General features: G+C 47.7%; 1 protein-coding gene across 1 annotated transcript in view; it reads left to right on the top strand.

Annotated features, from left to right (window-relative positions):
* The first annotated feature begins 236 nt into the window (after nt 1-236).
* The window catches only part of TMEM145 (transmembrane protein 145), a 31490-nt gene continuing 12720 nt past the window's right edge, over nt 237-19006 (top strand). The window contains exons 1-10 of the mRNA XM_056846891.1: nt 237-371; nt 8187-8261; nt 8464-8541; nt 11297-11383; nt 13225-13326; nt 13425-13509; nt 15251-15322; nt 15626-15694; nt 17654-17734; nt 18621-18699. Of these exons, the coding sequence (XP_056702869.1) occupies nt 237-371; nt 8187-8261; nt 8464-8541; nt 11297-11383; nt 13225-13326; nt 13425-13509; nt 15251-15322; nt 15626-15694; nt 17654-17734; nt 18621-18699 (863 nt within the window). The remainder of the gene's footprint in view (nt 372-8186; nt 8262-8463; nt 8542-11296; nt 11384-13224; nt 13327-13424; nt 13510-15250; nt 15323-15625; nt 15695-17653; nt 17735-18620; nt 18700-19006) is intronic.

A 19006-nucleotide genomic window follows, 5' to 3' on the forward strand; every position in this document is an offset into this window, starting at 1 on the left:
CACACTCACACACACAGAGACACAGACACGACCCCCCCCCCATAGCGGTGAGGGTGTTTGGAGCCAGCCTTATGCTGGACCCCCCGCCCCCGCCCCCCAATCTCTGCAAATGCACAGGATTCTGGACTGGAGGCCGGCAGGGTCTGCCGGGGAGGGGGGTGGCGGGATCCTGTCTCTTTAAACGGGAGCGCGCAGGGAGCTGAGCCCGGCTGCTGGAGCCGGCCATGGGGTTGAGGATGGAGCTGCCCCGGCCCCTGGCGCGGCTGCCCCGGCTCTTTGCCCCCCTCCAGTTCCTCCTGCTGCTGCTGCTGCTGCTGCAGCCCGAGACCAGCTGGGGCAAATACGTGAAAGGCAACATCAGCACCAAAGAGGTGAGTCTGGGCTCCTCTGGGCCCGGGCAGGGGGGAGCCGGGGGGGGGGGGCGGCTAGGATCCGAAGCCGGACGCAGGTCTCCGCTTGGGGCCCCGCCCTCTCCAAGCCCCATGCGCCCTCCGGCCCCTGCGCTTGGAGCTGTGCTGGGGTCCCCCCCCCATGTCCCCCCCTCGTCGAGCATGAGGCTGCCGCCCCCGGTGTGGCGTGACCCCCCCATCCCCCCTTTGCTTGCCCCCGAGGGGCATCGGATATATCCAGTTGATTGCCAAGGCACATCCCCTTGGCATCATCCTTCATGCCAAGGGGGATCTCTGCTTCCTGGGTGCCCAGGCTATGGCTGGGCTTTGGGGTGGCAGTGGGGGACGGGGGGGGGTGGTATTGGCTGCTTACACACTCCTTCCCCGTATAACCCAAGCTTCATTAATCTCTGGTCGGGAGAAGCGGGGAAAGAAGAGCCAACCTGGGTGTTTTTCATTTTGCTGCAATATGGGCAGAGGATGAAGGGGAGCCCTTGACTCCCCAACCATGAAAATGGGGGACGTTTGTGACCTCAAATGCCAGGCAGGCAACACCACTGAAGTGCCCTGCCCTTCCTGCTGAAGCTTGACCCACGCTGGCTGGGGTTCATTTCGTTGCAAAGGGCTGTAACGTTGGCACCCTTCATTCAGTCTCGTTGGGTGCGCATTCAAGGCCGTGGCACAGATCCCTCGTCCCTGAGCAGGCCAGAACCTGCAGTTGGTCAGCAAGGAGAAGGGGATTCCCTACCCCATTCACACATTTATGTCTGGCCCAAGGAAGGTGTGGGAAAGCCGATAGGATGCCTGTGGTTCAGGGAGGAAGTGGTCTGGCTTAAACAAGAGTCTAGTGGCTCCATAAAGACTAACGGGATCTTGTTCCCACATAAGCATTGATGGACTTGGTCATAAAATCTGGAGTCATAAAATTGATGATTTGCCTCTTTGCTGTGGGAAAGTGGGACTGGCAGGGAGTTGGTGGCTCTTTAGTGTTGGGGGACACAGTGGCAACTAGGATTAATGGGGTGGGAATGGGAGAAAATAATGAGTGAACATGGAATCACAAAACCGTACCCTGTTAAGTACGTTCTAAAGTATTTTTAAGACTAATGATTAATAATCTCACTTGTTATATTTGCTATTCAGCTGACGAAAGAGCTGTTTCCTTCTACCTGTAAATTTTGGCTGTTGATTGTTATCCTCACAACAACACAGTGCCAGCAATAGTATTTATTCCAGATTAAGTAATCTGATGTCAAAGTGTCCACTTTGCACGTACGTGGCACCATAAGTGCTTTTTTGGGGGTACTCAAAGTCCGTAGCACACAACACATTAATCATGCTGTACGCAACATCAACTATAGAAAGGTGGTTCTCTTGGGACCCCTCACCCACCCACCATTTACGGTCTTTGAACGTTTGTGAAACCGCATGTACCAAAGGGTGGTTAAAGTATATCAGGGGTAACTGATCGGCAGTTTCTTGGTCTTGAATATAACTATTTGTGTCAAAAGAACATAGAGGTTGAACACTGAGTTAAGAGACAAAGAACTAGGGGAGTGCTGGGGGGCGGGGGGGGGGAGATGGGTTAGCATGAATTGGGATAGAGGCTGCTAGGCCTCTGGAATCCACCCCTTTGCTCTGGATGCTGCCGGTAGAGTTTGGTCTTCTTTTGCCAGAGCTGTTCAGTATTTTGTGTATTGTGTGCATTATAACACTTCCTTGTGGGTTTAGCAAAACCACCTCATGATTCAGAATGATGCGCAGTTCTCTCCCTATGAATTTTTTTGCTCCCATGTTAGAGTGTTGACACTGGTTGCAGGGTATTTTCCTCTCAGGCAGCTGCCCAGCAGGCAGATTCAACAAACTGAGCTTTCTCCATCTCCATATTGCAGTGCTGCGGAAAGCACTCACCTGTTGAATTTCTACCTGTCGTGTAGCTGTAAGGCTTAGAGCTTTGCTAGCAAAAAACAAAAACAAAAAAAACCCGGAAGTTGACAACCCCACACCACAGTGAGGCTAGAAAGGTTAATCTCTTTGAGGCCTCGAAACAGCAGCCCCAGAGAAGAGAGAACCTGGAAAGCCAGGTTCTCTTCACACACCCCTCATGAAGAGTCTTGTGGGCAGCTTTACTGTGGGCCTTATTACCGAGGTTACGCCTGTTTGGAGAATACATGTGGGACAGAAGGCCCCGGGACACATCTCTAAATCAGTGTTTCCACAAGTTCTTACGTTGCGTGTGTGTGGGGTAGGGGACCCTAGATGCTTTGTGGGATTGCTGCAGTGGGTGTTGCAGGACATCCTAGGAGATGTTGTGAAAAAGACACCCCCCTTTTTAATTCTTCCATCTCTGTTTGCCCCAATTCTCAGATTTTGCTTGTTTCCTCTGTCTTCTTCAGCCTCTGGTACGGTTACCTTGGAAACCATGAGCATGGGTTGTTGCCATGGGAACACGAGGGGATTTTTAAGGGGAAGGAAGTAGGCCCAGGCCAAACTGTAGAGGAGAAAAACGGTGTGTGAATGAGTGGGAGAAGCTCGCTTCATCAGATACTATTCCCCAGGAAAAGTTGGAATCCCTAAATCTGACCCCTTGTTTATTTATATATATAATTTCAAGCCTGACAACTTTATATAGCTTCTCCACACAGTGAGACACAGAGATAAATCAAATGTCTCTCACTCACAGACAGCTTCCCTCCTTGCTGTTCAAGCTTACCCAGAGTTATTACAGTCTAAACCTACAGAAATCAACGGCCTTATACTGGAGTAACTTGGCATAGGAGTGGCTTGGTTTGGAAGTAGTTTTGGCTGTCGGCTAGTTGCTTTGGGGTACTGTTGCCTGGGGAAACGGGCGCTGTGACTTGATATCTTGTGTGGTGTCAGGTCAAGAAGAAACAAGAGCGGCTGTATCATAGCTGTGAAGAGAAGTCCAGCTAATCGTGAAGAGAGGGAACATAATTCCTGGTACGAAAACAGCCAGACTATGGGGTGCAGTCTTGCATTCTGACTACTGTAACACCCTGTGCATGGGGCTGCCCTTGAAGACAACATGGGTGTTGCAGTTGGTGCAGAACACAGAGTCTGGATTGTTGACAAGGGTTCAGCACTTTGGATATGTTACCCCAGGTTTAAGGTCATTTCATCGCAGCCAGTCTGCTTCCATGCTCTCTTCAAGTTGCTGATGTTAACTTTTAAAAGCTCTTTGTGACATAGAATCATAGAGTTGGAAGGGATCACCAGGGTCATCTAGTCCAACCTCCTGCACAATACAGGAAATTCATAACTACCTCCCCCCCACACCCCCAGTGACCCCTACTCCATGCCCAGAAGATTAAAAAAAAAAACAACCTCCAGGATCGCTTGCCAATCTGGCCAGGAGGAAAATCCTTCCTGACCCCAAGGTGGTGATCAGCATTACCCTGGGCATGTAAGAAAGGGCCAAGAGAGCCAAACACTGCACACAACTCTTCCTGCCCTCCCTCTCATGGTCTGCCAAAGTTCACAGAATCAGCATTGCTGACAGATGGCCATCTTGCCTCCAACCTCCAAAGAAGGAGAGCCCACCACCTCCCAAGGAAGCCTGTTCTACCGAGGAACCGCTCTAACTGTCAGGAAGTTCTTCCTAATGTTTAGCCGAAAACTCTTTTGATTTAATTTCAACCCGTTGTTTCTGGTCTAACCTTCTGGAGCAACAGAGAACAATTCCGCACAATCCTCTATATGACAGCCCTTCAAGAACATGGTAGCCTCATATCTGCAGGATCTGCTCCTTCCATATGTCTTCCCAAGGAAGCACTGATCATCACACCTAGGAGGGATGATTAGCAGTTTCTTCACTCATGTCTATGAGAACTGTTTTTGCTAATGCTTGGGGTTTTTCTGGGGCTGCTTCTGTGGTATATAATGGGTTTCCCTAGGATGTGTGATGTGCAAAGATTTCAAAGTCCCCACAACCAGAATTTCCCATGCTTTTGATGGCTTGGTCAGTTACTCTGATGGGGTTATGGCTTGCTTTTGTGTGTGTGTGTGTGTTGTATTTCAGTGAATTGAGATTTTAGCTGTTGTTTTTTTTAATGATCTAACACACGCAGAGTTCCTTTGGTTGGGAGAAAAGCAGGCTATAAATATTTTCAATGAAATGAAATTACAGTGGTCAGATAAAATATTGTTCTGGGTTTAGGGAAACTCAGTTTCAAATATCTGTTTGCTGTGGAACTTGCCCAGTGACCTTGGGCCAGGCCAGACCTACCTCACTGGGTTGTTGTGAAGATAAAAAGGATGAAAGGAGAACCGTCTATCTACTTATTTCTTTACAACATTTATATAACCACCTTCTGTTGTGTTAAACAGAGCCCTGGTTTACAGTATTAGATTAAAAACGGTGAAATTTTCCCCCCAAACTTCTAAAATATCCCAGTTATCTGTGTCATCCTGAGCTCCTCAGGGGAAGAGGGATAATAAATAAAACCAGACTATTATATTCCACCCTAATGAAACCAAAATAAGCTTTAGCTCCTATATTCTCTATTCATAATCAGTATCGCAGATAAGAATTTGTACCACATGAACTGAAAGAAAGTGAGGAAAGAATCTCACTCGTTAGTCCGCCACACCTCCTCACTCCCAAAAAAGATGTTGACGTGTGGGAAGAGATACCTGCATTAAATGATTGTGTGGGTGCATCCCATAGAGATAGTAGCCAAGACTTGCAGGTTCTGTCCACAAATCTGGATTGCTTCAACCATTTCACAAGTATGCAAAATATAATTTTTCAGGAGGGCATTCTCGCTGAAGGAGGAACGCTGGAGTGTAGTGTTTCAGCTCAGAAGGTGACTTTTATTAGTAGGGTTGCCAGCTCTGGGTTGAGATATCTGGAAATTGGGGGGGGGGCTGAGGAGGGGGGATTTGGGGAAGGGAGGGACTTCAGTGGGGTATAATACCATAGAATCCACCTAACACAGTGGCTATTTTCTCCAGGTGAACTGATTTGTGTTGGCTGGATATCAGTTGTAATCCCAGGAGATCTTTGCCACCACCTGGAAGTTGGCAACCCTATTTATTTGGAAGAAAGTCTTTCATACACTGATTATCTTGTTGCCTTACCCAGATCGGTTTGTATGTGTTCTCCTGGTTTTTCCCTGAGCCCAGCTGCATTATTTTGTCTTACTAGGATTCTTTGCTGTTAGATTAAACTATTATCATACCTTGTAGTTGGTTTACTGATTGCCTGATGTTATCATATTTTGTAATCTGCCTAATGATTGACTCAACAGTTTGTTAGCATTCTTGTAATCCGCCTTGGATCCCAGTGAGAAGGACGGACTATAAATGAAATAAACAAACTGGGTTTTTGGACTTCCAGCATTATTGTAGGTTTCTGCCAGAGAGCAGATTTACACAACTCTAATTCCTTGTTTGCTTCATTTGTCTTCTGCTTTTCTTGTTGAGGTGGATTGCAGAAATATTACAATAATGCAATAAAAACCAGCGCAAAAAATAATATTATACTACTTTAACTATTGTCGTTTCCCCAAAATAATCCTAGGGGTTGTTGTTTATTTAGTAGTCCTCTTCGAATTGCAACTCCCAGGATTCCCCTGGGCTGAGGACATAACAGTTAACAGCTCTTCCATGTAATTAATATCCTGCCTCTCCAAATTTGTTTGAGGTGGTAAATCAGTGGTATAAATGTGCCAGAAAACGTTCAGTTCAGGAAGGCATCTCAGAGGTGTGCTCAGGTAACCTAGGTCAGGTCAGCACAGTTAGGGTTTCCAACTCTGGGTTGGGAAATTCCTGGAGATTTGGGGGAGGAACCTGGGCAGGACAGAATTTGGGGAGGGGAGGGACTCAGCAGGAATGTGATGTCATAGAGTTCACCCTCCAAAGTGGCCATTTTCTCCAGGGGAACTGATCTTTGTAGTCTGGAGGTCAGTTAGGGTTACCAGGTCCCTCTTTGCCACCAGTGGGAGGTTTTTGGGGTAGAGCCTGAGGAGGGCGGGGTTTGGGGAGGGGTTGGACTTCAATGCCATAGAGTCCAATTGCCAAAGTGACCATTTTCTCCAGGGGAACTGATCTCTGTCAGCTGGAGATCAGTTGTAATAGCGGGAGATCTCCAGCAACTACCTGGAGGTTGGCAACCCTAAGGTAATTCCTGGAGAACCCCAGCCCACCCCTTAAGATTGGCAGCCAAACCTACCAGTATGGGGGTGGGGGTCAAGCTTCAGGCAGAACAGATTTGAAGGTGCTATTCTGGGGTAGACCTTTGAGTGGGTGGTGGCTACAAATCGGCCTCCTCCTCTTTGGTTGGTGCAGTGCGCTGAAGTCAATTAATGAGTCTGATGTTTACTGCATAATAGAGGCAGCTTTATGGGGATTGTTTGGGATGTTATTTATTCTTTCTGAAGCCAAGTAGTAAAAATCTTATAGGAACTGGTTGGAGCCAAGCACAGGCTTCTCGCACTCTTATAATTTTCAAGTTGGGTCAGGTTTGGGGTAATCTCCCCTAATATATATTGTTCAAACTGTGCTGACTTTCTTTTCCAGCATGCTTAGGTTGGATTGGGCCTGCAGATTCAGGGGGCTTGCAGAATAATGTGGCCTCCAGGTAGGTTTGTCAGCTCCAGGTTAGGAAATACCTAGAGATTTTGAGGGTGGGGCCTGAGGAGGGAGTTTGGGGAGGGAGAGACTTCAGTGGGGTATAATGCCGTAGAGTCCACCTTCCAAGGCGGCCATTTTCTCTACGTGAACTGATCTCTGTAGTCTGGAGATCAGTTGTAGTACAGCAGGAGATCTCCAGCCACTACCTGGAGGTTGGCAACCTTACTTTCAGGGTTTGGGGGCCTCCAGGAAGAGGTCCTCACTTGGACCCCTCCTCTTAATATGCAAGAGGTGGGACTTGCTAAATCTAGAGTTCTTGAATGTCCCGTGCAAAGGGTGGTGGGTGGTAGAAAGTGCCGTCAAGTCACAGCTGACTTATGGCATCCTGGGGGTTACCGCACTTTGTATTCCCAGCGGTGTATTAAGAGTTTGAAAATGTTGTAAAAAACATCGTTTTAAAGGTTTTTGGATACCACGGCTTATAAATGGTTGGAAGACGTCTTCACAGCTAAAGGGGCCAAACAAAGTGCGAACAGTATTTTTTATAACGTTTTCAAACTCTTAATACATCGCTGGGAATATATAGAAAGTGCGAACAGTATTTTTTATAACATTTTCAAACTCTTAATACATCGCTGGGAATACAAGTGCGGTAACCCTTGTTGGGTTTTCCAGGCAAGAGACATTCAGAGGTGGTTTGCCATTGCCTGCCTCCGCATTCTGAAAGAATTCTGTTCTGAAAGAACTGTGACCTGCCCAAGGTTCCCCAGCAGGCTTCATGGGGAATCAAACCCGTTTCTGCACATTAGAATCTGTCAGTCTTAACCATTATACCATGCTGGTTCTCATACCTGTGCAAAGTACAAAGTATGAAAAAGAAGGGGGTGCACCAATAGAGTCAAAGCAGAAAAGAAAAACGTTTAAGTGGGGAAAATATTTTACTCTATTCCACAATAACGTAATGAAATATCCCCCCTCCTTTCCCCCCAAGCAAAATACAAACAACAACCTTGAAGAGAGGGACCGTTCCAACCTCGAGGCCCCAGCAAATGCCTGGGCCTTGTGGCTCTAGAACCAGCCTTGGGCCCACATGAAGAGAAAGCAATCCCTACTCTGTTCCATGGTTCTCCTTGTATGTTTGGTGTTACGAATAATGTATATTAGCAGAGCTAATCTTGAAGCAGAGGCAATTTTTCTCTCTAGGACTGGGTATTTCTGACTCGCTTCTGCTTCCTATCCGACTATGGGCGCTTGGACTTCCGGTTCCGTTACCAAGAGGTACGTTTATTATTTTCATTTGCATCCCCCTTTTAGGTAAAAAGGTAAAGGTCCCCTGTGCAAGCACCGGGTCATTCCTGACCCATGGGGTGACGTCACATAGCCACCTCTTTAAATAGTCTAATTTTTATATGGAATATTTCCCCAGTTCTGGGTGACACGGCTCCTATCCTAACTGCCCCTTCTCTGCTTCTCTTCAAAGGCTAAATGCTGCGAGAACATCCTTCTTTATTTCGATGATCCTTCTCAGTGGCCGGCAGTCTATAAAAAGGGAAATAAGGTCAGTTTTGAGTGGCTGCAAAGCTGCAGCGGATCCCGCCTCGCTCCCTTTCAGGTGCTGTGTGCATCTATCTGTGCTATTCCAAACAAAGGTCATTTATGCAGGGTCGATTCTGCTCCTCGCTCAATGCTGATTTTTAAAATCCAACCTTTAAAATGACTATTCACGGTCCCAATGCAAGAGGAGAAAGTCAAATAAATTCCACAAATTCCCCACTCGCCTGCTTTTTCTTTCCTTTCTTTGCATAGCTATTAGCAATCGTTTTGCATAGGTAAGCAGCGGCTGGGATTCTGCATGATTCCTTCACTGAATGCTTCGATGCAGAGGTGGAGCAAATACAAAAGGTCGTGTTAAAGGGGCTTTTAAGAAATGCGAAGCAGGTATGCGCTAGCTTCCCAGTGACGTCTGGAATGGTGGTGAAGAAATAAAAAAAATATGTGGGGCACTTCAGCCTGGAACGCGCTGCTAATTACCAAGCATAAATGGCCAAGGACTGCTGTCTAAAACGGCTGCCCCCAGTTGCCATCTGCTGCCCCCTCTAAGCAGGGTCCCTGGCTCCAGGTATCTTAAAAAGCAGCATGGCTATCCTTATTGTGTTTCAAGTCGCTCTGGGAATCAGGACAAAAGCAGCATCGGCTGCATGTGTTTCAGGGTGGGGCATGAGGGGCGTCCAGCAGCACTGTCATCCATGGTGCAGCGATGGTGAGGGAAAGGAGTTGGCTTCTGCTACCCAAAATCTATTGCCTGCCTGAGGCCCCTGCCTCACCTCACCTCATTGTAGAGCCAGCCACGGTTACCAACAGTGCATCGCATCAGAAATGGCTGGGTTAATTGTTGGGTAAAAACCAAGGTTGAATCTACACTATTGAACCCTGAACAGGTCTACTCACAATCCTGGAAAGTGCAGTCCAGTTGTAACTGACTCATGGTGACCCTTCTTAGGGTTTTCAAAGCAAGAGGTGAGCAGAGGTGGTCTGCCATTGTCTGCCTCTGTGTAGCAACCCTGGACTTCCTTGGTGGTTTCCCAACCAAATACTAACATTGGGTGTTATACCTGTTTAACTGTGTAAAGTAGAAATATTAAGTTTCACCTCCTCACTAGGTAACCTTAGCACAGGACTAATAACATTGACTTAGCTAACAGCGTTGTAAGAATTACTGAAATAATTTAAGTCAAGCAATTTGCAAACACCTAAGAAGTGCTATATAGATGCTAAATACAACTATGTGCCTGTTGATGAAATGATGAAATAATGTAAGAAGGGATTTGTTTTGGGTTTTTTTTGCTAGCGGTGGGTTCTTCCGCTGAGCAATGTTTAGGAAAAGAAACTGCTTTTAAATTTTCAAAGGACCGAGATGCTGAGGTTTCCCTCCAAACTGGTTTAAGCTGGAATTGGCCAGGTTGAATAACCGCAATTTCTTTAGCACAGAGGGATGCTCGAAGAAAACATTAGCAGGAGCCACAAAGCTGCAACAGATTTGCATATTTTGCCGCACATAATTGACATAATTTCCATTATTATAGCCGATGTCGGGGAGTAGCCGGATCTCTTTCTTGTGTGGCGTAATTTCATGCGCTTTCTGGTGTGAGATTAGAGGCAGCAGTTCCGGGGATCTGAGCATCAGCGACCAGCTTTGGGTTGTTCAGGCTCAGTGCCCGGCGTGTTTGCTCGCAAACGTTCGCTGTGCCAGACGAGTCAGTCTGGATTCTGAGCATACAAAGCAAGCCCCCCTCAGGAGAGGTGGGCAGTTGCTACAAGAGGCAGGATTCCATCCTTGTACTTCATGCTCTGGGCCAAATTTAGGGAATCACCTTCAGGCCCAGAGGTCTGTGCTGACTTGCCTGTTACCGGGGAGTGTGGTGTATTCCCAGGAAAGTGCTACTGTGCCAAATTAAGTCCATTCATGGCTCCTGTGAGACCAACGTGCTCACTTGCAGGACTTGCAGCCTTCTGTGTCTCTGAATGAGTTACTGCTCTGGCCTTGCCTCTTTATATCAGCCTCCACTGGCAATGAACAATTCTTCCTGTCTGTGCATTGGGTGTAGTAACAGCATGCACTCAGCCCTGAGGCAGAGATGCAGTGGAGACTGCCCTGTGAAGGGGCAATAGGATAGAGGTCTATAAAATTATGCATGGTATGGAGGATAGGGCTACCCATGGCTACTAGTCCAAATGAAACCTAGTCATGATGCACACCTATTCTCTCCAGGATCAGAGGAGCATGCCTATTATCGTAGGTGCTGTGGAACACAGGCAGGATGCTACTGCTGCAGTCGTCTTGTTTGGGGGCTTCCTAGAGGCACCTGGTTGGCCACTCTGTGAACAGATTGCTGGATTTGATGGGCGTTGGTCTGATCCAGCATGGCTTTTCTTATGTTCTTATATCTGCATGAGTCACTGCCTCCTTTCAGTCAGGAGGGTGGGGGTCCCTTTTACGTGGACAATTGTAATTCTTTTACTCTCAAGTACCTATCCTTCCCACCTCCCAGAGTAAATAACAGCTTCAGGGGGTAAATTAGAATAGGGGAAAGGATTCAAACTTCTTCCTCTGATTTGCTACCTTGATTTAATTCTCCTTTCCTCAGATGCTTTTAAATAAAATTAAATCGCATCTGGATTTTTGCCCTAAAATGTTGATCCAGTTTTAATTCAGGAACAGTTATCTGGTAAGGATACAGAGATTACCTTTGCAGTTAGTTCCTTTAGGCTGTGGATTCAGCTCCAGCTCTGCTGACCTTCTCCCTCTTGTTTAGGATTGTTTGATGAAGGAGTCCGTGATCCGCCCTGAGAATAACCAGGTGATCAACCTCACAACCCAGTATGCCTGGTCGGGATGCCAGGTAAGTGGCTTCATAAGGGGCGAGGCTTAGCTACCCAGCTCTGCAAACTCTTCACCCCCCATTCCACACCACCCCATCTTCATTTTATTCAGTTGCAGAATAAACTGCTCCAAAGACATGGGGTGGGTAACAACGTCAGGTGCACATACACACCTGCAGACAGCAGAAGAGTGACCTTCTGTGCCCTGAAGAACAGAATCCTGTGCCGCAAAAAGTAAATTCCTGAAAAGGGACAGAAGCAGGTCAGGCTGATCCCCTCCTTACCAGTTTCCCCACTTGAGGGAATCGTTGGAAGAGGCCATCTGGCCTCAGTTCACCCTGCTCAATTCAGGATCAGCCTAGAGCATCCCTGACAAGTGCTTGTCCAGCCACTGCTTAAAGACTGCCAGTAAGGGGGAGCTCACCACCTCCCTAGGTAGCTGATTACACTGTTGAACAACTCTTACTGTAAAACAAGTTCTCCTAATATCCGGCTGGTACCTTTCCATCTGCAATTTAAACCCATTATTGTGAGTCCTAACCTCTACTGCCAACAGGAACAGCTCCCTGCCCTCCTCTAAGTGATAGCCCTTCAAATACTTAAAGAGAATAATCATGTCCCCCATCAACTTCCTCTTCTCCAGACTAAACATTCCCAATTCCCTCAGCCTTTCCTCCTAGGGCTTGGTCTCCTGGCCCCTGATCGTACTCGTCACTCTCCTCTGCACCCACAGGAACCGAAACATGAAACGAAGAAGGAAAAGCCCCAAGTAGATAGCAGATTGGATGAAGGCATGTCGGGGGTGAATGGTAGCATAAAAAAATGCCAGTATCAAGATTTTAAGCTCGTTATAATTGAAATTAAGATAAATAACTTAGACAAAGTAAAGGCCAGAGAATAATTGCTTATATATCTATTTAATTATAGAAACAAATGTTTGTGGAGATCGAAAGAATATCATTAGATGAAAAATGTATTAGAACCATGCTATTGTATATTGGAGGAGGATCTTGTTGCAGATATGGTGTACAAAGAGTGTGTGATGTATGTGAAGTGGTTTATGTCTTGTTAAAAAGAAAAAAGAAAAAGAAAAGCCCCAAGGATGCCCAGCAGAAGGGATATATATTTCCCCTCCCTCTCTCATCCCTCCCAGTGTGGGAAAAACCAGGCAGAGGGAAAGTAGGATGAATCTGTATATCTAGGACTGTGATTACTCCTCACTAAAAGGAAAGGAAAGAAATCCAACTCTGAGGACTTAGTGCCTGCCTTCTGCTATGTATAGAAATTTGTCGCATTGCTCCACTTACTTTACTTAAATTATTGTGTTTTTGGGGTGTGTGTGGCTATCTTGCATTGTTTCTTCTGGTTTGGCCATTCATGGCAGAAGCAAAGATCCTAAAGCCCCGATCTCAATCCCCCCAAATTTTATTCAACACTTTTCTGGCTTCCAAGATTTCAGAACGGCCCTGCACATTTTCAAGCCTATATTCACAGCCCAAGGTCTACCAACCTTGCTTTTTTATATAAAAAAACAAGAAAGTTTGAGATCTTGAATTCTGCACCCACGACTACATTCTGTGCTCTCCTTCCACTTCCATGGAACCACCAGCCCCACAGATGTGGGCAGCAGTCAAGGACATGGATTCTGAAAGATATAAGTGGAAGCAGTAGTCAAGTTTCTTGTAAACGTTCTGTTCTCCATTGTTGTACAGAAACTTCTGGGGTGTTCCAGTCTGGAAGAAACAAAACGCTTCCTGATGAACAATGGCAAAGGGGATGGTGTGAAAGAAGAAGGCATTTGGAACAAATGTTGTTGCTTATTTCTCCATTGCTGTTCTCTTTTCTGTATTCTCTTGCCTAGCTGGTGACCGAGAGCTCCGTAAGGTACCTAAGCTGTGCCAGCGGCCGCAGCTTCCGCTCAGTCCGTGAGCGCTGGTGGTATGTGGCTCTCAGCAAGTGTGGGGTGAGTCTCTTCCTTTCCCACTGAAGCTCTGCCTTCAATGACCCCTTCTGGACTGCCTTCCACAAGGTTGTGGTGACTTTTGTCCTCTCCTTCCATAGGGCGACGGGCTGGAACTGGAGTACGAGATGATCCTGACCAACGGCAAATCCTTCTGGACGCGTCACTTTTCAGCTGATGAGTTTGGTAAGTTCCTGGCTAGGCCCCTAAGGAAGGTGCTGGGTTTGAGTGCGATGATGTGATGTTCACATTTGGAAAATGGTTTCTCTGCATTTTGTTGAGACCTGGTGGATAATGACAGAGAGCCAGTGAGGGGAGAGGGGTTGTGGCTCAGTGGCAGAGCATCTGCTTGGTGCGCAGAAGGTCCCAGGTTCAATCCCTTGTATCTGCAGATAAATAAATCAGGTACTAGTACCTGAAACCATGGAGGGTTGCTGCCAGCCTGAGTGGACAGTCTTGACCTTGATGAACCAGTGGTCCGATTCAGAATGGGACAGCTTCATGTGTTGATGTGTGCATGTGGTGTAGTGGTTAGAGCTCTGGAATGGGATCTGGGAGACCCAGGTTCAAATCCCAACTCTGCCACAGAAATTGGGCTATTCACACACTCTCAGCCTGACCTACCCGGCAGGCTTGTTGTGAGGATAAAGTGGAGAAGAGGAAAACAGCCACACTGCCCCCCCTTGGGGTCTGAATGAAGAAAGTAAGTAAATAAATAAATGTTAGATGTGGACCCATCTAATATCAGCCTGTCATATTACAATATAGAATTGATCTGTTGCCAATGTGAATCTTTTTTTAAAGGTAATCTATAGCTGACTTGAGCTTTGTAAAAAAAATCATATACTTGATGTATCTAGAAATCTTGAATGTAGCAATTTAATTTTATTTATTTTATAAAACTTATGCCCCACCCTCATAAGGGCCACTAAGGTGGCAAAGGGCCTGGACGTATTAGGGGGCCTCTAAATGCCAAAGGTAGCACCAAATACACAACTATTTTTTTTTTAAATGCACTTCGTGCAACCTCTCAATGAAAAGACACTTGTGGTGAAACAAAGCCTAATGTAACCTGAGAAAAATGATGTGTGATTTCCCTGTTAATATGAGAGACATATTTTTGTAAGGAAGGGCTGACCTTTGCTTTCTTTTCCTATTCCCCGAATGAATTTTCCTGGATCTGATGTCTCTGCCCTAATGTCTGTCTGAGTGGGTGATCTGCCATAAGGAAAGAGTTCAGTGCTGTCGTCGGACACCCCGAGCCCTAAGGAGATGAGCTGAAAGTGCGTGTGCGTGTGTGTGTATAAAGTATTGTCAAGTTGCAGCCGATGGATGGTGACCCTGTAGGGTGTTCAAGGCAAGAGACGTTTTGGGGTGGTTTGCCATTGCCTGCCTCTGTGCCACGCCCCTGGTCTTCCTTGGAGGTCTCCCATCCAAATACTAGCCAGGGTCAGGGCTGAGAGTGTGTGAATGGCCCAAGGTCACCCAGTGAGTTTCCATAGCACGAGTGGAGATTTGAACCTGGGTTTTCCAGATCCTAGTCCGACACCTTAACCACTACACTACGCTGGCTCTCGTGCTGAAAGGGGAGGCGACAAATCAGCAGAAAGAGAGAAGTTGTGACTCTGGTAAAGGGAGTGAGAACCTTCTTGTGCAATCCTGCCTTCTCCCAGGCAACTTTACTGGGATACATTTTCTCCAGAGGGGAGTGCTCCAAAGATTTGCACTGCTTTGCAATGTTTGGTGGATTCTGGGCTAAACAGGTTGAGCAGGTGGGAAGCAAGCAAGCACGCAGTTGGCAATGCAACTCCCGTATCGGCCCCCAAATACACCAGCAGCCTCTTTGAAATTGCAGTTTGGGTGAGGGGCGACGCCCACTTCCTTGGGGGAACTTTTCTCCAGCTGACTTTTTTCCTGTCTTTCTCAGGCATCCTGGAGACAGACATCACTTTCCTGCTGATCTTCATCCTGATTCTGGTCATTTCTTGCTACTTTGGCTGTGAGTGTTCAAGGGTCCCTAGTGCTGAAATATGGGCATTTAGAGTGCCAACCGTCGCTGAATAAACAATATAAAGTGCTACATAGGGATGCCACCTTTCTCATGGAAACAGGAAGTCCTTAAAAAAAATCTCAGTATCCCTTTGGGATTGAGAATGAGATCCAGTGTGAGGAATTTGCAAGGGAGCCAGAGGGATCTGCAACCCTTTGCTAGGGTTGTGACTGCCTGAGAGAGGTGGGGAGAGGGAGATCTGCTTTGCAAACAGTTTTTTCTCCAAGGTTGCTTTTCTTAACACTCTTGCAGACCTGTTGAAGGGACGGCAGCTTCTTCACACCACATACAAGATGTTTATGACGGCAGCTGGTGTGGAAGGTAAGTCTGGGCAGGGAGGAGCCATCCTGGGTAGAAATAGGAACCCGTGAAGTTGCTGAGTCCTTTGGGTCCGCTGGGTGGTAAACCTCTGCTACAGAGGAAATGTATATTCAGCACCCTCTATTAATCATGCAAATCAGCTGGATCGGAATGTTTTTGCATAATTTATTTTGCTGGCTATAGGGAAAGGCATAGAGCTATCCTTAGTACTGAATACCTGTTCTCTGAGATTTTTTTATGCATGGCTGCTTCCCTTGGTGTCACCCCTCTGATGACTTCTGATCTTTGTGTTGCTTATGCAGGCCATTTCCGAATGTCAGAGGTCGCCTCGCTCTCCCCCTGCATTTTTGCATGTTTTGCCCGCGTTTTCAAATTCGGGATAAAACAGATCTCTGAAAACGCAGACAAAAGATGGGGAAACGCAGGGGGAGAGCGAGGCGACCTCTGATGGTCAGAAATGGCATGCATAATCAACACAAAGACCCAAAGTAGTCGGAGGGGTGACAGCGAGGGAAACAGCCAAGCATAAAAGACCAGAGTTTTTCTCTCCTATCCCAAGTTTCAGGGAAGATACTGAGAGAAAATCGTCAGCTTCCCCTCACGAAGAATCCTAGGATTTGCATCTAGGTGCCAGGATTTAGGATTCCCTTTAATACCACCACAACAGTGTGGAACTGCCTTGGCTTTTGAAAAATGCTGGATTCTGCATGCATTATTGAATTCAGTCTTGTGGATTTATGGGATACCGTATATACCCTTGTATAAGCCGACCCGCGTATAAGCCGAGGTGCCTAATTTCTCCCCAAAAATGGGGAAAAATTAGGCACCCGCGTATAAGCCGAGGGTCGGCTTATAACCCCTCCCCCCCCAGCAGGCTTACCTTATCCAGAGGCAGGAGGTGGCGGCAGGGGACCCCCAGTGGCCCGGGAGGCCCCGCAGGCCGCTCCTAGGCCGCTCCAGGCCGGGCGAAGGCTGTGGCGCCCCCCCCTCTGCGGCCCAGGAGGCCTTCCCAGGCCGGTCCTGGCCGGGGGGAGCCGCGCACGCCTGGCGGGAGTGGCGGCGCGCCCCTGCAGCGGCTGTAGGAGGCCCTCCGAGGCCGGTGCCGGCCAGGAGGAGCCGGGCGCGCCCGGCAGCGATCGCGCCCCGCCCGGCAAAGGCCCTCCGAGGCCGGTGTCGGCCAGGAAGAGCCGGGCGCGCCCGGCAGCGATCGCGCCCGGCCCTGCAAAGGCCCTCCCAGGGCGCTCCTGGCCGGGGGAAGCCGCGCTGGCCTGTCGGCAATGGCGGCGGAGGTAAGTTCCCCCCTCCCACCTCCTCCCCTACCCTACCGTATTGACCCGCGTATAAGCCGAGGCCGACTTTTTCAGCCCTTTTTGGGGGCTGAAAAACTCGGCTTATACGCGAGTATGTACGGTATATACAAGTTTGCATAATGGTAAATCATTTAGAGCTAATATATTATAATTCTGTGATTCAGGTTTTTTATTTTTTTATAAACTGTTTTGGCAAGGAGGAAGGTGAAAGATGGAAAAGAAAGGAAGGGAGAGAGAGAGTTGGAGACTGTATTTTAACTACATTGGACCATTTTATAACACACCCACCCACCCATTGAGTTCCCAGGGTGGCTTACAATAATGAATATACAATGAAGCCACAATCTCACTCATATAATAACAAAATATAGGACAAAAAGGCAAATAAGTAACTTAAAAGAATTAAAAACCAGCGGCTAAATGTCAGGAGCAAAAGAAGAAGAATGCCATTAAAGACCTGGATAAACGAAAACTTTTCCACCAGGTCCCCAAAACTCAGCACCAAAGGCTACAGGAAGAGACGCCACCACAGAACAGGCCCTGGTAGCGACCCATCCCACTTCTGAATGTGACGGATGCACAGACAGGGCCTTTGGAGAAGATCTAGTAGAGCATGTTAATCTTAACTGTTCTTTTTCCCCCTCTTCAGTGCTCAGCTTAATGTTCTTCTGCATATACTGGGGCCAGTACGCAAGTGATGGTGTTGGTAATGGCAGCCTCAAAATCCTGGGTAGGTGTCAGTGGAAATCCTAGAAGGATGTAACTCTGCGTAGGATGGCACCGTTTGCCACAATTTTTGGAGGGGGGCAGTATATTCTGCAGCTTATTCCCACAGCTGTTTGGGAAGGAATCAATGGGGTTTGATGGTTATTCCATGTCATTCATTCTATCATGTCCCTCCCTGGGTGCAGAATGTCCTTCATATGATAGGTGTCCTGTACAGCAGCAGGTCTGAGGGCCAGAGGCATGGTCAGGAGCGGTCCAAGTAAAATGCCAGGTTACCTCTAGGTTCAGGTTCCAAGCAGCAGTACCAAAAGTGTAATCCAAATGAGGGCTCAGGGTCCAGTCCGGGGTGAGAGTCACATGGTCTCAGAAACAGCCAGAGTTCGCAGTCAACACGGAGTAGTAGCAACATGTTCCCACAATGGGCCTGCTTAAACAGCCCTGAAAGGATCAGCTGTTGTGCTTTATCCTGACTCAGTATTCTCTGCTTGGTGAAGCTCGTTAGCCTCATTACAGTCATCTGGGAATGTCCTTCACTGAGCTTGTAGTCTGGCCCTTCTTCTCAGATCATGTAGCTGTGCCCTGAGTCTTTTGCGCGTCTGCTCCAGTGGCTCTGGAGGGCTTTTTGGTGGCACCGCCTGAGGCTGAGCTTCTGGCTCAGGTAAGTCTCCTGCACTGGGCAGCTGTAGACACGTGGAGGCCCCCTTCTGCCTGTGGTTGTTCAGCCTGCTGCATCTGCTCTGTTCCACCGTCTTCCTCTGCTTCAAGGTCCTCTTCGTCCAAGGAAGCCTCAGCAGGCTGACTCATGACAGTAGGGCCATGTGGACCAGCATCCTTTATCATGGAAGGACCCGATCCCAGGCTCATCCCACTCTCTGTTTCTCTCTCTCTAGCCAAGCTCCTCTTCTCTGTCAGTTTCCTGATCTTCCTTCTGATGCTCATCCTGCTTGGAAAAGGATTCACAGTCACCAGGTACCAGCTTAGCTGAAGGGGGACAGACCTTTTGAGGGGTGTGTGGCTTTCCTTTGCTGGGTTGTAAAGCAGAGGATACTGACAGAGAGCCATCAGGTGTGTATTTGATGGGCTAACTGTGTATTACCTGCAAGCTTGCGTAACTGAGGCCCCCATCCATGGCATTTGTAAAGTGGAAAAGCAGATTTGGAAGAGGGGAATTTCAAGTGGAGAAGCAGCAGGATGAAAAGAGATGGTGCTTTCCCTCCCGATGTTTATCTGCTGCGAATCCCTCCCTGGCAGTACCCGGGGAGGGATTCGCAGGTTC

The sequence above is a fragment of the Euleptes europaea genome, chromosome 3 (assembly GCF_029931775.1).
Source record: "Euleptes europaea isolate rEulEur1 chromosome 3, rEulEur1.hap1, whole genome shotgun sequence".
Classification (NCBI taxonomy): domain Eukaryota; kingdom Metazoa; phylum Chordata; class Lepidosauria; order Squamata; family Sphaerodactylidae; genus Euleptes; species Euleptes europaea.